Here is a 23,285-nt window from a genome sequence, read left to right as displayed (position 1 = left end):
CACCACTGTGAGCTCTGGGCGTCTTTCCCACACTGTGGACTGTACTTTCTCAAACTGTGAAACACAATAAATCATTTCTCTTTTAAATTACTTCCTGTCAGGAATTTAGTCACAGCAATGTGACAGAAAGGCAACTTCTTGTGCTGGAATTCCCATAAACATGAGGGGTTCTCAACTTTGGAAGGCAACTTAAGACAAGCCATTCTTTTTTTAATCATCCTTTTTTTTATTGAAAATAGATTTCTTATGCAATATAGTCCTGATTTTGGTTGCCCCTCCCCCAGTGCCTCTCAGATCTCTTCAAATAATTCTAAATTCAAAAGCAGGGGACACATTGAGATGGCTGAAGGCACAGTAGGGAGGACAAAGCACTCTTAGCCTTCCTGCTCATGCCAGAAGCAGAGGGCTGGTGGATAATAGACTCTAACGCCCAGCTCCATCCAGCTCCATCCAGCTCCATCCAGCTCCATCCAGCTCCATCCGGATCTCCTCTTTAAGCCCAGGCACCTCAGTGAGAGCCAAGGCGATTCAGAGATTCAGGAATGGCATCTCAGTTGCTCAGCTTGTTCCCAATAGGATAACTTAGAATGGAAATGGAAAGCTATTAGATTAGTTACCTGAAAGGCTTTAAGCATAGCAAGAAGGCCTGGGTCCTGATGTTCTGCTGACTTCATCCCTTAACAGCATCTTGAATGAATTAGGGCGTTTCTCCTCTCATGCCGTAGAAACAGGGTATGAACATGCAAGGGCTTGAAACCTGCTCACTATTCAATTGTGAAAAATGCCTTCAGTACTTGTAAGAATAAGGGTTTAGTTCTGTCAGTGTTTTACCTGCCGGGACACTGATCTTGTGAAAGGTCCTATGCAGAAACGATGGCCCCTTGTCTTGGTAGTCCTCACAGTGTGAGTGTAAGTGTGTGTGTGTGTGTGTGTGTGTGTGTGTGCGCGCGTGCATATGTGTTAATAGCCCATATCGTTCAGATTTCCATTGCTGTAGCTAAATATCTGAGTTAAACACCTTAAAAATCACGATGATTTATTTTGGATTCTGACTTCTATCTGCAGTTGTTTGGGTCGATTAGCACAGTGGGCCAGAACAGCATGAGTTGGGGTGCTTTGGTGAACTGAAGCCACTTACCTCATGGCAGACAGGAAACTCAGGGAGAAGCCAGGGTCCCAACATCTCCTTCAAAAGTTCTCCCCAAAGATGGCTTTCTTTTGCTAGGCCCCAGCAGCTCCTAGCATTGCCATTGGCTGGAAACCACGCTTTTAGCAAACAAGCATAGACTCTGGTGAAAGCGAGGAGAAAGAACAACGAATCTACATGTAATCGAAAATAGTAGACCCAGAAGTGAATTTAGGGATCACTTAGTACTCGTCGAATAGCTGTCTCAGTCCCTGTAGTTGTTACTGTCCTACAAATGTATTTTTAATGGTAGGGAACTGGCTAAGGAAGGCTGAGATTCTGATGCACATTAGTTTGCTCGACTGGTTTCAGCAGCTCCTCTGTATCCTTCCTGTATCTTGAAAAAGTGTTCTTTGGGGGCTGGGGGATGGCTTGGTTCATCTGTCACATACACAGGAAGACCTGAGTTCAGACCAGCACACACGTAAGAACAGACAGCAGGCCTCTGTGACCCTGACACTTGGGATGCAGAGAAAGGTGGGTCCTTAAAGCTCATTGGCTACCCAGCCTAACTAAATTAATGAGATCCTAGGTCATTAGGGAAACTCAAAAATTAAAGTGAAAAGTGACTCTAAAAGATACTCAGCATCAACCTTGGGCTTCCATATGCATGCACACACATGTGCACATACACACACATGTGCACATACACACACATGCACACACACATGTGCACATGCACACACATGCACACATGTACACACATGCACAGGCTCATCATGCATGCTTTACATATCCTTCGGAATTCACCATAAAGAATTAATGGTCGGGCTGGAGAGATGGCTCAGCGGTTAAGAGCACCCAACTGCTCTTCCAGAGGTCCTGAGTTCAATTCCCAGCAACCACATGGTGGCTCATAACCATCTGTAAAGAGATCTGATGCCCTCTTCTGGTGTATCTGAAGACAACTACAGTGTACTTATATACAATAAATAAATAAATCTTAAAGAAAAAAAAAGAATTAATGGTCTTCACTCAGTCTGGTATTAGCTTGGTTCCTAATTGGTATAAATTGGCTTAACTCTACAAAGATAAGAAAGAAGAAAGGTATCCAGGCTCAGGGAGGCTTCCATCAGGACAAAGACATGTCTGTAACCAAAAGAGGTTAAAGGTGAAACTTGAACCAAAAATTACAGAAATGAACTCTCTGGCTAAACGTATTTCCTCAAACATAAAAGGTTTTCTTCGCTCTGTTCCAAAGGCAGAGAGGGTGGCTCTCTAACAATATGGGTGTTTTCTTTCCCTACACACACAGACCAGGGCGGGAAGGATGACGTCAGTCAGGAGCTGATTGATGCCGGGAACTGCAGGTGCCCTGAATTTTCCTTGAATTTTTTTTAATCATGTTATATTTGTGCCTCAAACAGATTTGTACAGCCAAGCTGACTTGCAGCATTGTGACTAGTTAACTGTCTCTACTTATCATATAAATACAGTTTATGGAATGATATAAAATGGTTTATGAAATCATTTTTGAGCCATCTCTTTGACAGTAATTACACCAACCCATAATACCTTAAACCAAGTGAAATTGGCAAGAATTAGCCTAAGCATCCTTAATATTCTGATGGTTATCATGCAGAATTGCCACTGCAGTAAAATGACAGGGTCATGTTTAATTTCTCCTCTTCCACTACGTTTCTCTTTTTTTTTCCCCTTTTCACATTAAACACACATCATAACATTTCATCACGGGAGAAAGCTGCATAAGTTTCCAGTTGCTGTAATTTAGTTAAACCATAAAATTGTTTCCAGATTACCAACCATGAAATGGAAAGACAATCTTATTTATGAATTTATAAATCAGATAATCTCCCTCGAATGAATCCTGAAACCAGAAACACTTTGGTGATTAAATAGGAAGGAAGAAGTTTTCTCATTACTGTGTGTCAAAAGAATTGTATTTTCACGAAGTGGTTTTGGCTGAGACACTGGCACACACATTTGTGGTCACTGTGCTGTCTGTCCTTCACTGCCTCCACCACACTGACACACATGGGAGTGGGTCAATATTGTGAGCCTTGTACTGTCAGGTTCAAGTGTCTATAGGCTGCAGGGAGGATGCCAAAGAGCTACCAGGAATATCTGACTTGGTGTCTCCTCCCTAGTATCCCTGTTGATGCCATAGCCTGGAAGAGGCCACCCAGGGAGTATTCATGCCCTAAATCACGGTTACTATGTACAGAACCAAGCATGGAGATATACATAGGGCTTTTGCTTTAAGTATCTAAACTCTTTTGCCAGACACTTCTACATTTGTGTTGTTGTCAGCCCTAAAGAGTCAGGCAGTGGAATGCAATTGAGGAATTGTCTTTCTCCATCTGCACCCAAAAACCATTATCAGGGAGAAGCTTAATGGAGAAGTCTGACTCTCCTCTGAGCCAAAGAAAATGCAAGGAAGCCCTGTGGGCCATCCCAGGTCACACTCAGCCTGGGCTGTGATGCTCTGTAATTCTCTCCTTGGTGATGATCCAGTTAAAGATAAGGTCCTGTATCCAGGGTGTTTGATTGGCTTTTAATAGGACAATGTAATGGATTCTTTTGAACAACAACAGACTGACTAGAACATTGATTTAGCCCTGATATGCATTGTGTTCATAGCAGTGTCGCAGGGCCAGTGGATCCAGATTGCATCCATAGCCAGTGTTCTCATAGGGAGATTCCTTTTTCCCCTTTCCCTCTGTACCTTTCATTTCTCTTCGTTGTCTGTGCAGTGAGTGGCAGGGCTTACCGGCTTTCACTCAGTACTGGCATTTCCTACGAAGAAAGTCATTTCCTAAGTGTTTGTGTGTGTGTGTGTGTGCCTGTGTCTCCTACATGGCAGACACTGTGACCAACTACTGCCTTGTCACCTTTGAGACGCTACTGTGACTTACCAATAAATGTGGGATTTCTTTATTCGAAATGTTTGCACACTTTTTCCTTGAACTGTTGACCCTTCGTGGTAAAGAGGAAGCCAAGCACACAGTGGTGCCTGAGCTTAGCATCCAGTGCTGCTCCTGAACATATCTGTAGTTCACCATGAAGATGTGCCTCCGTACTCAGCAGTTGAGCTCATTTCTACCCCAGAAGAACAGAGATCATCCCGTCCAGACTTATATGACTTGGTGGGGGAGGGGGTGCTTGCTTTCTGCAACCATTACCTACCCACACTGCATGACATGTATACAAGAAACTTCTAGTCATAACTGCACCATCGGGTTGGGGATTTAGCTCAGCGGTAGAGCGCTTGCCTAGGAAGGCAAGGCCCTGGGTTGGTCCCCAGCTCTGGAAAAAAAAAAAAAAAAAAAGAACCAAAAAAAAAAAAAAATAAATAACTGCACCATCAGTGTAAACTGAAGAAAGCACATGGACTTGTCAAGTCAGGGGCTGGTAGTAGTCAAGTTAAACTCGTAACTAATAAGACGTTAAAGATTTTAGCCCTAGGGCTCAAAGCCCAAGAATGCTCTTGATTCCCTCAAAGTTCAGGATACAGATTTCCTGTTTCTCCCCAGCCCAAACTCACCAGTTGCTTTTCTGCAGTGAAAGGGTGGATTGCTATTCTACTCCATAAAGCACAGGACAAAGCAGTTGGCTTGCACTAAAGAGCCACATTGTATGAGTGTGCAGTTTGTAGGATTCCTGGTCTACACCCATTCATCACCATCACATGTTCCCATGATGCACCCATTGTCGAAGATGCAGAAATGTGAGCCTGTTTCAAAACCCTGACTGTAGCATCAGATAGGCTTGAAGAGAAAGGTCCAGTACCTGGCTGTAGGCAGTAACGAAGGAGGTTTTTATTAGTGCACTCATGATTGAGTTGCTGAGTATATTTTTCTTCCTTGATCCTGTAAAATCCTCCAGCCTAAGGCTTCTACACTGCGCACCATCTACTCCCCAACTCCAATTGATTTCGATTGTATGCTCCGTGGTGTTGACAAGAGGCATTTATTCGTCTGCCCTTGGGCTATGAAACAAATCTAACTCCATGTACAACAGATAGATCCATCATTCGCCCCAAAACCAGCCTGCAGCTTCCCAGTTGGCAAAGAGCAGCTCAGAGGCACGCAGGAATGCACGGCCTGGCCCAGAGTGTCACCAGTCCCACCCTGGTCTGCTCTCATGCAAAGTAAACCACCAAACGGGGCAAGAAGGCTGAAAAACACACGCTCATCTGAGGGTGATGCCGTTCCTTCCAGGAGGCCTCTGTGGTCTGTGCATTGTCTCCTTTGTGAGGTCACTGTCTCCTCTCTCAACTTGTATATTAGTGAATCTTGGCCTTCACAAGGATCTGTCGTTCTCTGGGTTTGAGTGGACTTTGGCCGCCTGCTGGGTGGTGCCTTTTATGACCCTCTGGTGGATTCGTTCACCTAGAAGAACCAGTCTGAAAGTCAACAGAGCTTTAACAAACAATTCTCTTGTTTTGCAGAGAGAGGATGCAAGCCATGGAGAAGCAGATTGCCAGTCTAACTGGCCTGGTTCAGTCTGCGCTTTTTAAAGGGCCCATTACAAGTAGTAGCAAAGAGGCCTCTAGGTAACATAAGAAGCAAGCCATGCAGCAAAAAAATAATTCAACCTGCTTCTCTTTAATCATTGCAGCCATCCATTCAGTGAAATTTGTTTCTTCATGATCATTTTAGGGCTGACATGTTTACATCTTTATACATCACAGTATGGGGGTTGTCTTTTTTGTTTTGTTTTGTTTTGTTTTCCTTCCTGGTAATTCTTGGACAAAGGTAACACTTTGGCCCAAGAAGGGTCAGAGGACGTCCCAGTGCATGTGGCTTCATGGACCACTCCCTGAACAGTGCCTGTTACTCCCGTCCATGCTAGTCCACAGCCGCCATCATCTGAAAATCACTGTGTGTCCAGTTGCATCCTTCCTGGTCAGCGCACACCGGGGAAGCTTTCTCCATCTCATGGAGCTGATGTCAAACACCTCCATTGCTTAAATCCATCACCGCTAAATCTTAAGAATAGAAGGGTCAAGGAAAGACGGTGGTACTTTGAAAACTGTAGCGTTGACTCTTTTTCCTTACTGTTTTCTTTTATTCAGTGAGAAAATGATGAAAGCCACAGCCAACAGGAACCAAGCAGAAGGTGCAGGTAGGTGCTCCCAGGAGCTCTGGAGGCCATGAGTTTCAGTTAGCTCTGGCTGGCTTCACTTGTACCCAGTGTTTCTCTAAGTCAATTGCTATGATTTCAGAGGCGCCCAGAAGAACCCCCATAGCTACTGCAGCTTCCTGCAGTGTGGAAATTACCCTTATTGGCCATTCATCCACTCTACTCACATGACCTTACTTGGGTTCCCGGTACTGGTGTGCACAGTGACTATGGTGAATGTAAAACATGGTGCTGAATGCTTAGAACTTAGAATCACAGAAAAGTTGGAAATGTACGTGTGTTGAATATCAAGAATTAAGGGATACAAGTTTACCCAACAGGGCTTGCATCCCCCTGGAAAGGTACTTTGGTACTTGAATTTAGTGAAGGGAAAGGGGTAAGGATCCTTCTGGGTAGGGGCAACTCAGATGTCCCTTAAGTGTAACGTGAAGTCATTGGGAGATTCCACCCTGGGGAAGGATGTTGGCCTGGATGTAAAATGGGAATAGACAAGTGAATGGAAATAAGTAAGCACTTATCGAAGTCTAGACAGGAAAAGAGAATGAACGTGACTAAGGGCTTTATTTTAAATGCTAACATTTCTTCTGAAGGAGGACTGACTCTTGTCACTAACAGACCTTCCGGGTGTCCTCACGCCTCTGTGGTGATAGCCGGATCCTACGGTCCCTAGGTAGACCTCTCTGCGGACTGTGCTGTCTTCCTGCCTGCTGGGTTCGTGCAAGGATCAGGGCAGGAGTGTGGTCACATGCTGAGGCTCTACAGAAGCATGCAGCCAGTCGTATGAAACCCCTAATTTGGGGGAAGCCACATCTTCTAGTTTCATGCAGCACAAGAATGTGGATAGGATTAGGAACGTAGGTTTCACCCCGGCCTCCACCGCCACCCCTGGCTCCACTCAGGCTGTGCAAAGCTTAGCACTCAGTTTTAAGAGATGTTTCTCCAGCATTTGACTTAGAAATCAATCCGCGGCCTGGGCTGAACCCAGGCAGTTATTCCACAGCAATCGGTAAACTTGTCTTCGGAGCAATTGCCCGTTTGCTTTGGGGATATTAATTCACTCATTTATTTATTATGAACTTAGAGGGATAAAGTGAAAACTACTAAACACTAAAGCCTCCAATCCCTCTGAAATCCCCTCTGGAAATGATCAACATCCGCACATCATCCTGATCAATGTGCACATGCGGGTTTGTAAGACACCGTCTTGGTGTCTGTAGTGTAGTAAATAAGGAAATGTTCCAGAAGTGCTTCCTGTGTGCCTGGCACTGTTCATGCACTAACCCATGGCTCTCTATCCCCAATGGTAGCCACAATTTTTATTTTCCTTGTTGTAGATGAGGAAACAGAACACAGCCACACACATGTGACACACAGGTCAAATCCCTACTCCTCTATCTCATTATTCCATGCTATGATATCCCAGTCCCTTGAAAGATAACACCAGCCGTTTGATTTCTTCACTTTGCAATCATTGTAAATGCCATATTGAGCAAGGCAGAAGAAGCAACTGTAGTTTCTTTGACTGCGTTTCCGAGTGTGTAATCACTAATTCTGGGGGACAGATGGTGGTAGTGACTACATGTTTTCGGAAAAGCCTAGGAGATTGGCAAGGTGAGTGATTTTTTTGCTCCTGTGTCTCTGCCCAGTTTGGTCTTCCTCTTTCTAATGAATGTATCAAGGCTAGACATTGCCCGCAGGGGCTTAGTTACCATAGCAGCCTGTACAGTGCACAGAGTGTATTAATTCTTCCATAATCCTGGAAGTAAACTATAAGAAAAGCAGTGTTATCCCTGTACAGACAAATAGCAGACTTATATAGAAGCCAAGGAACTCATTTGGGCAAAGGTCAACCAACACAAATGCAATCCAGACTAGAAATGTGTCATTTACCTTCGACACGAGGGAGCCAAAGGCGTGTCCCACTTCTGAGGCATATCGTGTGTTACACTTTTTATTATCTCAGCTAACACGCCCAGCCCTCTGAGGAAGACGCTGCTATCCATATCTCACATGGAGAGAAGTAGACTCCCAGTAAGTTAAGAGGCTCAGAGTCCCCAGCTAATGACAGTCAGTCTCCCTAAATCTCCCTCCAGTATTAGTTCCGTCACAACAAGGTACATTACATTCACATCCTACTTGTTAAGATTCCTACTGAGATCTAACTAATGAAGGGCTGGTGAGAGCTCTCAGTGGGTAAAGGCACCTGGCCCACAACAATCCCAGGACCCACATAAGGCTAGAAGGAAAGGACAGACTTCAAGAGTGTGCTGTGACTGTGACTACATTCTATGCCATATGTACTCCTCAAGCCCCCCGCACATACATCATGATGATGATGATGGTGATGATGATGATGATGGTGGTGATGATGATGATGATGGTGGTGGTGGTGGTGGTGGTGATGATGATGATGATGATGATTTTTAAGAATTAACTAACCAAGATCAGTTACCTAGAGTAGACTCAGTCTACTCTTTCAGTATACAGAAAGGAATAAGAGTCCTTTGGGGACAAACTGTATGTTGCCTCTTATGGCTAGGCTCAGCAAGGAACTGAATGTGACCACCCAGCTGGGTGTGTGGCAAACCAACTCCAGGTCTTGTGGCTCCAGTGAAGTGGGGACCTATTTGGAGTCCCCAGCCACTAGATCCTCTCCGTCCTGAGTCTGCATCTCAGGGCCTTTACTGTAGATCCTTGCTAGCTGTTGGGTCACCCCCCAGTGCTGTGTACTTACTGAGACTCTACAAGGAGACAGAGAAGAGGCTCCTTTAACCTTTCTTCTCAGAGAACTAATTCAGCCAAGGCCAATCAGGCTTCCTCTTCCCCAGACAATGGGCTAAGCAGTTACAGGTGCTGACTTCCTGTTGAGTAGCCTACCGGGTAACACCAAAACCCATTTAAACAAGTACAGAGAGGACACGGTTAAGTTACTTGATTGCTTGAGGTCATCCATGAAAAGGTGGATCATGAGAATGGCTTCCAGGTTCTGGCCTAAATAATGAAGTGACCTTGGCTCACTTCTTCCAGTGGATATTGACCTTGGCTAAAATCAAATGGAGAGAGCTGAAGGCAGTGTGGGGAGGTGGGTGGAGATAATGACTTGGATCTGCTTGTGGGAAAGGCTGGTGGTAATGTGAGGCCATTGGTCTGTGGATCCAAAGATAAATGGGAGGGGGAGGCTGGGCAGGGGGCAGAAGAGGATGGGATTGCCCCTGAGAACAGGAGAAGGGCAGCCCCAGGACAGAAGGCGCCCAGGTCTCAAAGGCTGGATTTAGACTGATGACGAGGGAGCGACAGAGAGGGAAGAAGGCAAGGGGTGGACATTTCCATGTGACAGGAAAGGAGAGAAGTGACTGACAGACAGCACTGACCAATGATGTGTTGAATGAAGTCACGCTCCCCAGAGAGTCCCCATTGATCGCTCTATCACTGGCCATTTTGTGAGCAACTGTTTCGGCGTATCGCTGGGACTAAAACCCACGGTGGAACCAGAGGTTATTGATAAATATGTATTTTTAAACAACTTCAGATTCCATTAGGAAATTGATTTTTGAAAATGTTTTTTGAAGCACGTTGTCAGCATTCAGCTGTAACAAAAAAGTGTGCAGACCGGAGTCAGCCGCCTCTAAGAGTTGGCTCAGTAGATAAAGGTGTTTGTTATACAAACCAGGCAACCCGAGTTGGATCTCAGAACCATTGGTGATATATGGTAACCCCAGAACGTGCAAGGACCACAGGGATGTAGAAGGATTGGGCCTTCATTTGGGTGAGGGACTGGCAGAGTAGGCTGACGAGCCTGGTGTCCTTTTTCACCAGAGAGAGACCTCCGTGGTCCCATGTACTATCTGGCTGATATATAGTGTAGTGTTGGGTATATTGCCATGCCTCTACTCATGCACCCACACCTACAGACAAGGCAGATGTCGTCTGATTCTAAAGCGACAACTTGAAACTGATAGCTGCTCCCGTCAGAACACCTGACCTTGGAAGACACTGAGTTAATTATGACATTTTGCCATAGTGAGAGATGCGCGTCAGTGGGTACCTTTTCCTTTGCGCCCCACCGTGGAAAACAGTCCTCTCAACAGCTGCCCAGATGGCAGATGCTGGCTTTTCTGAGGGTGACTTTGATTTGCGCGTAAAGGAACATGTGCGAGTTTCTCAAGTCTTGACTGGTGACAGTGTTAATAACCACTAAGGCTCACAGGACTAGCCAGAAGTGCTGACCTTCTGGGGTTCCTTGGAGGCAGTAGAACAGCTGTCTTTGGACGGTCACCCCAGTGTGAAGAAGTTGGTGTGCCACCAGCTCTGCATCCTGGTTGCTGAGTCACAACAGAAAGACAGGGCCCCACTAATAACCACTACAGGGTGTGTAAATCAATGATGAGGCTCTGTCCTGCAAGGCCAGCCTGGGTCATCACAAAGCTCCCATGGGAGGGAGGGAGGGACGGAGGAAGACTGTCTTTGTGTGTGAGTGTTTAGAGGTGTGTGTGTATATCTGTGTGTGTCTTTCTGTCTTCATGTATGTTTGTAGGTGTGTGTGTGTGTCTGTCAGTCTGTCTCTTGCTCATGTGTCTATGTGTGTGTCTGTCTTCATGTGTGTTTGTAGGTGTGTGTATGTATATCTCTTGCTCATATCTATCTGTGTGTGATATGTGTTGGGGTATGTGTGTGCAAGAGTGTGTTTGCTTGTTCTGTTCCGTGGGTGTGTATATCTGTCTGTCTCCTACACACAGGTGTCTGTCTATCTGTGTGTATGTGACAGATTCACCATTTACTCTGTCACATACCCTTGCATTCTCTTTAAAAGGCCAAGCCATATAATGCACACGCAGTCTTTAAACCTTGCTGACCCTGCAAGTCAGCCTCAGCTCAGGCCCTCCTGAATGTGTGATCCTTGTGTATGTAAGGTGACCAGAAGACAGTGGCTGAGGCAGCTAGAGCTTTTCCTTTCTACAGAAGCCCCTTTAGTGCTACAAGTAGACCCAGTGGTTCAGAGGGCTCCACTTTCTTCCCATTGCCATTTTGTTTCTTTCCTAAAGAATTCTTAAGTCAAGCCACATCTCCTTACTAAGGAGGATAAAGTACAGAACTCTTACTTCTTTTGGTTTTAGAAACCTGTGACAATGTAGCCAAGAATGCGCTTTTTCTATTAGTTTACCATCTCTCTGTCCAGCATGTCCTATGTCTGTCTGCCACAGGGGCCGGTCACACAGCACGCCCTATGAAGGCCCAGAAATTAAATTCTACTCTATTCTAGAAGGACAGATATATACTACACAGATTTTAGAAATCTAAAACTTAACAATAAGAATATTGGAACACCAGCAACCATAAGTGCTATTACTTTGTTCTGTATACTTTTCAACTTTTCAACTTTTCAACCCCCCTACGTGTTTAAAGAGGGAGAGAAAGGAAGATGGAGGAGTTTGTGTGGGGAGGGGAAGGAGAGGGGAAGGTGGAGGGATACAGAGAGGCTGGCAGCAGCACAGACATTTAGCTCCTTGACATGGCATCACACTGTGAAATACAGCCCTGCCGTCCCACGGCAGTGAACTTTCTAGAACCGGAGGATTACAGACTTCATTCTTTAGCACTCTGTGGCCTGTTGTTTCCGTTACATTTTTGTTAATTAGTTTCCAGCCTTCTGTGGAGAGATAGGCTGCATAGCTCAGGCGCTGTTTGCATTCTAAGGCTTCTGCTGATTTTTGTGTACTCTTTTTTTCCTCATAGGAGCAGCCCATGTTTCTGCAGGGAAGAGTCTGGGTGCTGTGGAGTCCTCGCTGCCTCCCAGCCAACCCCTGCCTGCCGGAACCTCGCCCATCCACACGAGCCTGCTTGACATGAGGAGGAACGTGGCAGAACTCAGGCTGCAACTCCAGCAGATGAGGCAGCTCCAGGTACTCCCCGCAGATGTGTCCCATGTCACTGTGGCTCTAGGTCTGATTTCTCTGCACCCCATCCCCCATCTCCCCATGCTTCAGCCTCCCTGGGCTCCTTGACTGTACTTTCTGTAAGAGCTGCATGTCCCATCAGAACGGCATGAGCTCCTTGTTTATCTGAAAGCCTGGCCTAGAGCCTTCCATTGTAACTAAAGCCAGTGTATGACAACCTCTTTTAACAGTAAGTGCAAGCACCCTACCAGCCAAGGCTGACAGCTCTCAGTGCTGTGGAGGCCCATTCCTCCTCCTCAGGAAAAAGGTCCCCCTCCTCTGCAAGCAACTGTGGTGTCCTTAGAACTGTGAGTTTAGCAAAGAAGATGGATTCCTAAGGGTGAAAGAAAGCTACTGTGGATGATTTGCTGAGGAAAAAAAAAATCTGCATTTTATTTGGGTATTATGTTCCAAATCTTCCTTATCCTTTTCATATCCTTATCATATATTGAGGAATGTATGAGCTATAGGGAATCAAAGGGAAGGCAAAAATAACCCCTCCTGTCCCAGATCTTAATCAGCAAACACTGTCAGTCTGACAGACTAGGATATCCCCTCACCTGGCCTGAGTCCTAAGGAGCCAGGGAAGCCTGGCACAGCATGAGGGTCACCTTCGGTGCCACCTCGCCTTGCCTGCCTTTGGCTGGTACTAGGACACTGAGGTCATTGTCCTAGCTTGGCCTTCGTGGGGACATTTCCCTGACCTCCTTTAAGAATCTCATAGTCCAAATATTGTTAAAAGTTGAACACACCCAGGCAGCCACATAGGCCGAGATCCTCTGTGGCTAATGGAAAGTGTCCAAATGGTGAGGTACCACAGTCTCCTGCATCCCAGAGGCATGGACCCAACACGTTTCACCACCTAATTGAAGCTAACAATGTGCTTTGCCACCACCGGTGTCTGGAGGTGGGAGAGTGGGAGAACCACTAGATACAGGCCGGGGATCATACTCAGGTCTGCAATCCCTGCTCTGGGATGCTGAGGCAGGAGGACCATGAGTTTGAGGCCAGCCAATTCTGCATAATGAGATACTGTCTTAAAAACCACCTCTTTGGGGAAACAATTAAAGTGTAAAATAAAGGTAACTCTGGTTTGGAAGACTTCCTCTGAGGCCCGAGTACACGGTGAAGGTTGACAAAACTGCCCACACTGCTTAATGCTCAGATGCCAGCCATCCACCCACTCTTTGTCTCCCTGTCCTAGACACCTGGGACATTTGGTGCATATTTATTTAAATCACCTCTGAATTGTGACATCTGTGAAAGTCCGTCTTGGAGGGACTTCTCCTTGTGTTGCAAATTTTTTTTTCATTTTATATATATGTGGAGGTGTGTGTGTGTGTGTGTGTGTGTGTGTGTGTGTGTATGTGTGTGTGTGTGGTGGACACAGGTGAGTGCAAAGGCATGTGGCCGTGCACCTGTGCATGCAGAGCCCAGATGGGTTTCTTCCTCTATTGCTTTTCAGCTAGGCTGGCTCATTCCTGGGAGCCACTGTCTCTGGCCTCTGCACAGCCCTGTGCAGCCACACCATTTTATATGTGGGTGCTAGAGAATTCAGGTCCAGGTCCTGGTGTTTGAACACACACGCCAAGTACTCTTTTTTTTTTTTTTTCCTAAGAATTTATGTATTTATTTTAAGTATATGAGTGCACTGTTGCTGTTCTCAGACACTCCAGAAGAGGGCATCAGATCCCATTACAGATGGTTGTGAGCCACCATGCGGGTTCTGGGAATTGAACTCAGGACCTCTGGAAGAGCAGTCAGTGCTCTTATCCGCTAAGCCGTCTCTCCAGCCCACATGCAATACTCTTAACCATTGAGCCATCTCTCTGCAGAGAAGGAAAAGGGGATGAGGACTGGAGGGAGAGAAAGAGAGAGGAGACAGAAGGGGTACGGGAGAAATAGAGAAAGAAGGAGAGGGGGGAAGTAGGAATGAGAAAGAATGAATTGATTTCTGCCATGGTATCTCCGTTGGTGGTTAGAATGACAAAGTAGAATGTCTCAGTCCTCCGAGTCCTAGTAATAAAGGGACAAATGAATCCGGGCTAAGGATTCAAAAAGCATCTCATCAGCACTCAACTCCAGCCAGCTCTTACCCTGTAGACATAGACTCCATGTTTCTAGATGTTCTGAGGACTCATGGAAAATCTGGAAATACAGGTCTGATGTAAACCAGCTCCCTATGCACGTGTTAGAAAGAATTAAAACTCAACTGTTGGGGCTCCCAAGGCCAATGGACCGGTCTTTAGGTCAACACCACCTGCCACCTCCCACTTCCTTTTCTAATTTGTCCAGAGTCTGCCCCTCTGCACACTGCAGCTGCCCTTTAGCACCACCTGCTGGCTGTTTTGAAATTGTCTTCCTCACTGGACTCCACACCCTCACCCTCACCCTCACCCTCACCTTCACCCTCACCCCCACCCTTACCCCCACCTCCAAATTGAATCCATCATTTCTATAGCAGGCCCTGACTGCTCTCCAAAGTGAGCAGCTGTTGTTTTGGGGACATGGGCGTTACTTTGGCAACAGTTGTGTCGGATGTTTCATTAAGCATTTGAGACATTGTTACTGTGGGTATGATGTTGATAACTGACACAACACCCTTGGGTGGTACGTGGCATTGTTTGGTTCTGGGAGAGATCTCCTATCCCCTGCTGCCCCTGTGCCGGTGATCCTAAGCCAGCACACTGTAAAACTGTCACTTTCTTAACAAGGAAGCTCTTGGCCAAGGTTTAACAGTCCGATGCTAGTCCTGCGGGGTTCTTTATGCCTACAGAACTGTTTCACTCATTGACTCTCTGCAGGATTCATAGCAATGAGCAGTGAGCTTAGAAATGTTAGTAGTTTCCACAGCAGAAACGAAGGGGAGGCAAGCACTTGGTTTCTTAACCTGCTGCTGTGAGCCTCTCATCTCCACCCCGATCTTTGTGTTTTCTGCATCCCAGGCTTCCCTCCTTCACAAGTGTCTGTCTTTCCAGCCAGAGGAGTCTATTTAATACCAGAACAATTGAGAATAATTAAGCTGGGGCAACACTAATTCTCCTTCAGCACCTGTATTATAAGACATCTAATATGAAATACAGCCCCAGAGTGATTATGAGTCCACTGATAGAGCTGTTGTTAGAGAGGCAGGCAGAACTCTCTCGAAGAGTCTCAAAAGAACAGGAACTGAATTAGAAATTCAAATGTTCTCTGAGCTGTGTTATAAAATAGTGAAGCCTTTGTGCTTGGCATCTTGCTCCAGTAATTAGATAATTAAATCATTGGAAAGCCCTAGACTGTAGCTGATCATTGTATGAACATTTTATTTCCAGAGTGATGGATTCTTCAAAGGGGTACTTAGATGGGGGCACTGATGTCAGGGAGGCCGTTGAGACAAGTCTCTACCTTGTGAGTCTAAGTCCTGTTTCACATAAATTATCAGTAGACAAGACATTGCCATAGTTAGGGTTTTATTGCTATGAAGAGGTACCATGACCACAGCAACTCTTGCAAAGGAAAATGTTTACTTGGGGCTGGCTTACATCTCAGAGGCTTAGTCCATTATCGTCATGGCAGGAAGCATGGTGGCATGCAGGTGGTCGTGGTGCTGGGGAGGGTAGCTACATCTGGACCAGCATGCAGCAGAAAGAAAGAGTGAGACCCTGGGTCTAGCTTGAGCATTTGAGACCTTCAAGCCCACTCCAGTGACACAGGTCTTCCAATAAGGCCATACCTATTCCAACTAGGCCACACCCACTCCAACTAGGCCACACCTCCTAATAGTGCCACTCCCTATGAGCCAGTGGGGCCACTTTCATTCACACCAGGACAGACATGTTTCCACCCATATTGACCATTAGAGATGCCTTGGTCCTTCACAAGAGTACATATGCTGAGTCACTCTGCCGGAGTCTAACTTCATTGGTATGGACTGGCAGGTAAGCAAGTGACTCTAGACTATCCTGGGGTTAGAAGTATTGCTCTCAGGTTATCATGAAATCTCAGTCCAGTAGGATTATAGACCTGCTGGAAACAGTTATCTATCACAAATGCCAAAGTGAATGGGAATGAGTACTCTACCACTCTGTAAGCTCAGAAGGAGATGGTAACTTAAACCACCCCAAACCGTGTACCCTGCTCTTACCCACTGGTCAGCTGTATGCTCTACGCCATCAGATTTACTGTAAGCCACAAGCCAAAGGGATAGTTACACTGTTGTGTTCTCATGCTCAGGTAACCTGGCAACAAGGAACTTTGCAACTCAACAGATGTTTTCTTCACAAGCTGATATGCTTCATCCATTGCTTTTTCTGAGATGGTTTGTAAATAAAAATCCACTTTTTCTAATGTTGAATAGTTCCTTTCCTACAGTATAGAGTATGTCCCAGTATATAGACTTTTTTTTCCCCTAAGAGAATTCCAGACTGTGTGTCTGTCCCTCTCTGAGTTGGGGGGAGAGAAATCTATTTCTGGAAGAAAACAAGTTCTGTAGAGACCACAGTTAGGACTTCACCCAAATTTTTAAAAAATGCATACATTCTACTGTTCCAATTCATGCATTTTTCCCTTGGCCCTTTATCTCTTTATTGGGCTTTCTGATAAAAAGAAATCAGGTTATTCTGAACTTAGTGTTACATTTTTAAGATTTTTGAGAATCTGGTGTTTTTCCTCTGGTGAGGGAGGATCAACATTGAGGAGAGACAACAGTACGCAGAGCTCTAGGATCCTCCCTTATGTAATTCAACAGTTACCAAGCTGCAGTCAGATCTCAGACAAGGGACTACCTAAGATGGTGAGGCCACACCCAGACAACATGTATCCATGACCAGACATTGTTTGTTTTGTTCCCTGAAGCCTTGGGAGGTCTTACATGGGTGGTTAGGAGTCATTCTGGGGTCTGGTTCTCATTCCCAAACTCCCTGGTTTGTGGTCTAACCACTGCTCAGTGTTACTGGTAGACTGACAGCATCTGGCCTATTTTGCTAGCTAGCCATGTTGTCAAGACTGGTAAGTCAGGGATGAGCACCGAGTCGCCTAGAAAGTCAGGGATGAGCATGGGGGTGTGGGGCTGGTTTGAGGCAGTTGGGTTTAGATTTAAACAGTTTCCTACATTATTCATAAAGTTGACATGGATAGCTCACTTGGCCCAATTAAAGACTGAATGGCCAAGAACATTCTAAGTACACTTATAAAAATGTCAGGGGCATTTTCAATAAATTGTGTTTGCAGCTAAGAGGGAGTGGTTGCAGTTCCACTCTCCATCCCATGGTTGACAGCTAGAGACCATGACTTGCAAATGCTGGACAACAGACAGCACAGGCCTGGGTTGCTCAGAAAAAGTTAAGACACAGGAGGTGAATCCTACCAATGAGTGTGCATCTGCCTGGAGGAACTTTCCAGATGTGATGGTGACACTTAAGCAGCCCTGGGATCATCTTGCTCAGCAAAGGAGATACAAGCAAGTTCAGAGAGCTGAAGCAGCTAGCACCTACAGAATGGAGGCCAAAGAGAAGTCTCTGTACAGAAAGAGCTAAGCTATGGGCCAGCTATCGAGTAATAAGCCAAGCATGTGTATCTTGAACAGATCATGGCAGGCAAGGCAGGCAAAGACCATGCGGGTAAACCACCAAGTCAAAGTCTTCCTAGAGACCACCCAGACCTGGAGAAATTCAAGTTTTGGCTAGCAAGAGTGAAGAGGCCATATTGGATACCTCAGCATGAAGTACAGACTAGAAAAAGGCTACACTCCAGCGTTCAGACTAAACCAGTCTGAGTGTAAAGATTACCCTAGAGATTCTCCCCGCAAAAGCTTACAAATAATTCAATAACAAAATGAACCTCACATAACCGGACCGTCAGAGAACAGCCAAAGTCTGTAAGAAGAAGAATGAAATCTAATAGTCGGTGCCTAACATGCAATCACAAACTGCTAGATATGAATGATGGTGAAAAATACAGTCTAGGAAGACTCAGCCAGTGGAAGCCAACCAGAAGGGATGAGGATAATTGCATTCGTAGGCAAGACTTCAAAAAGCTACCCAGACTATTCTCAAAGATTTGGAAGAAAACTTTAACAGATTAAGGGTAGAAAAAAATATGTAAGTGGAGCTTTTGATAGTTAAAAACACACACAGTAGGGCTGGAGAGATGGTTCAGTGGTTAAGAGCACTGGCTGCTCTTCCAGAGGACTGGGGTTCAATTCCCAGCAACCACATGGCAGCTCACCACTGTCTGTAGCACTAGTTCCAGGAGACTGAACACCTTCACACAGACGTGCATGCAGGCAAATCATACTTCGGATTAATAAAAAATAAATAAGTTGGGTTCTGTTGTTTTAAATTGCACAGTATCTAGATAGTCTTAAAACATGAACTCCTGGCCAAGGAACACAATAGGAAACAGCAACAGAAACCATTCAAAAGTTGAAAAGGAATTACATTGAAAATCGGTGACCCATAAAAGAGTATTAAAGCGTCAGTGGGGAGAGGGAAACTATTGTGAGAGAGAGAGTGGGTACAATTTTTCCAACTTTGATGAAGGTTATAAATCCACAGACTAAAGAGCCCAGTAAACACACAGAGTTGTGAACACAAAGGAAAACATGTCCTCTGTGGATATGAGAAAACAAGGATCAATAGAAAAGACAGAAGGGGGAGTCACTTCACACAGGGAAACATACATCAGGATCAATAAGGACTAAGTCAGAAACAAGACAAGACAGACTCGTCAAAGGCTCAAGAGGGTGGAGGTGGGGACTCTCTAAGAAAAGAGGATAAAAAAATGTTAAAGAAAAGAAGATACTTAGTGTCGACTCCTGTATGAAATCTGTGTTACTATGTCTTGGTTAGCTTTATTGTGATGAATACAAGATCCTAGCAGTTGCGAGAGGAGGGCGTTGATTTACATTTTCCAGTCAGTCCATCGTGAAGGAAAGTCAGATCAAGAAGTGAAGCAGAAGCCATGGAGGGGCCTGGCTTGCTCTCCCATGGCTTGCTCAGCCTGCTTTCCTATACATACCAAGGACCACCAGCCCGGTAGTGACAGTGCCCACATGGGCTGGGCCCTCACACATGAATCATTCGTCAAGAAAAATGCCCCACAGGCATGTCTACCGGCCAATCAGATGGAGGCATTTCTCAATTGACATGCCCTTTTCCTAGCTGAGTCCAGCTTAGACTAACCGGCACCAACCCTATAGCCCTTGCACAAATAGATGTACCAAACCATTAACAAAATAACAACAATAAAGTTAGCAATGTATTAAAAGATCTTTTAAGTATACAGAGTATTAGCATAGAAATATAAGCTGCTATGTTTGGCCTCAAGCAGAATCAAAAGGCATATTCTCTCAGTAAATACAAGAGACATGTGCTAGAGCTCTCCATCAGTGATGTTCTCGGCAGTCTCCAGGAAGGAAGACCCTTCCTCAGCCCAGAGGAAATGGTATCGGTAGCGAAACCTGTACTGTGGTCTTTTCAAACGCATCAAGGATCTGCGCTAGCAAAGGAAATGCACACTTTTCTTACAAACGACACGATTGCACATGAAACCGAAACAAAAGCACTATTAAAAATAAGTGACATTAGCAAGATCACCAGAATCAAGTCAAAGCGCAAACCGTTCAGTATGTCCACACAAGGGGATGTCCCTCAGCCATAAGAAAGAATGAACTGCTGAAACAACATGGCTGTAATCTCAAAAGCTCTGTGCTGGGCTGGGAGTGTGGCTCATGGGCAGAGCAGTTGCCTTGCACATGCAAGGCCCTGAGTTCAAGTCCACACTGGGGCTGGGAGTACGGAATGAAAGAACCCAGACGTCACATCTTGGAGAATGACTGTGTCGTTCCATTTGCATGATGTCCTAGGACTTGAGGAACGATTTTATGCCAACAGGAGTACAGACAGATGGCTTCCTTGGGCTAAAGTTTGCAAACTCAAAGGATCATGAAGGAAATGTCTGGAGTAACGAGAAAATGCTGTCTCTCTTTTTAAATGGCATTTACTGATTTGTGGACTCGTGGAACTGTGTCAAAATGTAAGGGTGTATATCTCACTGTCTGTGCACTCTCTTCCCCAGAGTAGATGTTCTTTTAACAACTGAAACGTAGGTCTTACCAATCCTCTCAGATACTGGCAGCGGCTTAGGAGAGAGCGGTGGATCCACATCTCGCCCTCCGCTTTCCTTTTTTGCCCTCTGCTGGGATGAACGGGGCAGTCTGATGACCAAGACACGGTGGCAGTAACAGGACAGGACAGATAGAATAGGGAAGTGCACTAAAAACCTAACTAGCTCAGCATTTCTTCCTTTAGGAATCCCTCCTCACAGGGCCAGGAGAAGTTCCCTCTCCGTTCCCCTCAGCTGAATTCCACAAAGCTCCTGTCTGAAAAGGAGACAAAACCTAGCCCTCGGGAATAGCTGCTCCTCTTCTACTCTGCTAACAGAGCAGCTCTATTATTTCATGCAATTGTCTTCTTTCAAGCTATGCACAGCTGTCAGAAATGTTACATCACATGTACCCACGGTGTGCCAGAAAGTGTGCCCACAGCCTGGAACAAGACTCTTGTCTACACAGAACAGCTTGGGAGTCATGGTAAAATGACCTCTCTCTAATCTGGATTGAACCCACACAACCAAATAAGCCAGAACTAGGCACACGGCCTCTGGAGGTGGGGGGATTTCTACTTCCTACCTCTCAAATTCCAATTTCAAAGGTTCTCCCAGCAATACTTCCTATGCTGCATAGACATGTTAGTGTGTTAGTGTTGCTACCTACAGCATCATTTGAGCTTCTTTCATGGTGGGGTGTAAGCAGGAGGGTTGTACCAGAGGGCTATGTCCCACCTCATGACTCAGTGATACCAACCCTGCTTTCACAAACCCTTTTCTAGACTGTGACACTGTCCTTGGTGGTAAAATACGTTCACCCAGGAAGTTTAAAAAAAAAAAATCCTGATGCCTTGTTTGCATCCCAAAGCAGTTAAATCCGGTTCTTCTCTCACAAGCACCCAGGCACCCATAACTCTGACAAATATTTAATTATGTACTTCTCTGTGTCATACATATCCAGCTCCACTCACTGTGCCTCTCCATCATGGCAGAGTCCTGTGGCACTTGCCCCACAGCCCAGAATTCGAGCCCAGCTTTTCATTGAAGGCCGTGCTGCTGTTATGTTCCGTTGACCTCCATTTACAGTGTCACCCGTAGACCTACCACAGTCTCTGCACCACAGTCAGGCTGAGCCCAAGGCTTATCCGAGCTGGTGGCTCACTCCGTAATTCAACCACTTAGAGAATGATTCTGGGCTCTCCACTGCTCTCTGTTATCAATGTGGCTGCTTAAGTTGATTTCTTCAAAAGGTGTTATCGGATCCTCTTTCTAGAGCAGAAATTAGCAAGCAGGAGGGAAAGTCATTTCCAGGAGGTAGAAGTAGCAGGTTCAAGGTCACTGTGGCAGAAAGGAGCTAGTTCAGTGAGTCCGAAAGACCAAAGGCTGCTGAAGTGACCATGGGAAGTGTAGGAAGCAAACCTGAGAAGACAGTAGATGGGGAAGTACAGACAGCAGAGGAGGTGCCTGTCTGCTATGGACTGACTGATCCTAGAGCACAGTGAAGGGACATTAGCAAAGTCCTGTCACCAGGCCACAGAGGTCATCAAAAATGGCACAATTCTATTTGGCTCTCACCCAGACACACACCCAGTAATCACCACACAGAGTCATGCACTGACACTGGAACCCAGTGGGGCCTTCCCATGTGACCCAGCTCACTCTATGCTCCCGTAATGAAGATCACAATGGGGCTTTGAAAGAGTGGTACCACAGTCAAAGTGTTCTTCCTCTCAGAGTGAAGAGATAGTGGGTCAGATGACAACGGCGTCCCCAGCCCTGTGAGGTAATACCTTGTAGTAGAGGATCCAGAAACCAATGCAAACAACTGAATGTCGCTCTGGTGTTGCGTGTTGCAGGAGGGCTTAGAGATAGTGGAATGAGTAAAACACAGTTGCTGGAAGGCTGTTCTCTTTGTGGACATGCGAAAGCCTAGCATTGTCCTGCCCCAAGGATGCAAGTGTTGGTGAGCATCTTCTGAAGAGTAGCTGCAAACGTGCATGCTCTTTGCTCCATGTGCTGAAAGACCAGTGAGCTCTGGAGACCGTGGGGAAATTATAGGGTTAGATCCAGTGAAATTGGTAAATTCCCAAGAGCCTCTGTCTCACCTGATCTCATTCTCACTGCCACCATCAATACTGAGTCCACATGGTAAGGAGCTGTGACTCCATGTTGGTGAGACATGGATGGAATCAAACAAACCAGACAGATTCACCTTCTGAAGACATTCTGGAAAATTCCCATCAAGCCAATGGTTGTTGACGATTCATGAGAATCTCAGAGTAGCCCTGTCAAGGAGATCCCACCTCAGGAGAGAAAAGTAAAGTGAAGAGCAGGGAAGTCCAACCAAGTGTCTGGTGGGTAAGAGGGCTGATTGATCCCTTGGCTTCCAATGCTAGTACTCGACTCTGATCTATAAAGTCATGTCCGTGAGAGTTTGTGGTGTGTGTGTGTGTGTGTGTGTGTGTGTGTGAGAGAGAGAGAGAGAGAGAGAGAGAGAGAGAGAGAGAGAGAGAGAGAGTAGTCAAAGAGTAGAAAGGACTCTACCTTCTTTTTAGGTACAGAAACCGAAGTTCAGCTGTCAGTTGCCTGATAAAACCCAGCTGTTCTTGGAGGAAGCAATCCTGTATACAGTCCCTGCTTTCTTTTTCTTACCGAAATAAAGATTCAGCTGTGGGTTTTCTCTGCACCCGCTCCTGAAGACTGCAGGACATTCAGGCTTCATGGTGGCAGACAAGCGAAGCCAATGGAGGCTGATTTCTTTTGTTCAACAGCTGCAGAACCAGGAGATTCTGAGGGCGATGATGAAGAAGGCTGAGCTGGAAATCAGTAGCAAAGTGAAAGAGACCATGAAGAGACTGGAGGATCCGGTGCAACGCCAGCGCACCCTGGTGGAGCAAGAGAGACAGAAGTATCTCCACGAAGAAGAGCGGATAGTCAAAAAGTTACGGTGAGTGAGTGCCTGTCGTCCTGAG

The 23,285-nt window shown here is 45.8% G+C and overlaps 1 protein-coding gene across 4 annotated transcripts in view; it reads left to right on the top strand.

Annotated features, from left to right (window-relative positions):
- The window catches only part of Kiaa1217 (KIAA1217 ortholog), a 292,280-nt gene that overhangs the window by 247,806 nt on the left and 21,189 nt on the right, over positions 1-23,285 (top strand). For 2 of the 4 annotated variants that reach the window (XM_032885187.1, XM_032885184.1), the window contains exons 7-10: positions 5,598-5,702; positions 6,225-6,274; positions 12,026-12,192; positions 23,085-23,260. In XM_032885187.1, coding sequence (XP_032741078.1) covers positions 5,598-5,702; positions 6,225-6,274; positions 12,026-12,192; positions 23,085-23,260 — 498 coding nt within the window. The remainder of the gene's footprint in view (positions 1-5,597; positions 5,703-6,224; positions 6,275-12,025; positions 12,193-23,084; positions 23,261-23,285) is intronic. The other 2 variants (XM_032885186.1, XM_032885185.1) reach the window with 1 other exon arrangement.

The sequence above is a fragment of the Rattus rattus genome, chromosome 14, assembly GCF_011064425.1.
Source record: "Rattus rattus isolate New Zealand chromosome 14, Rrattus_CSIRO_v1, whole genome shotgun sequence".
Classification (NCBI taxonomy): domain Eukaryota; kingdom Metazoa; phylum Chordata; class Mammalia; order Rodentia; family Muridae; genus Rattus; species Rattus rattus.
This window is presented reverse-complemented; position numbering and strand designations above follow the sequence as displayed.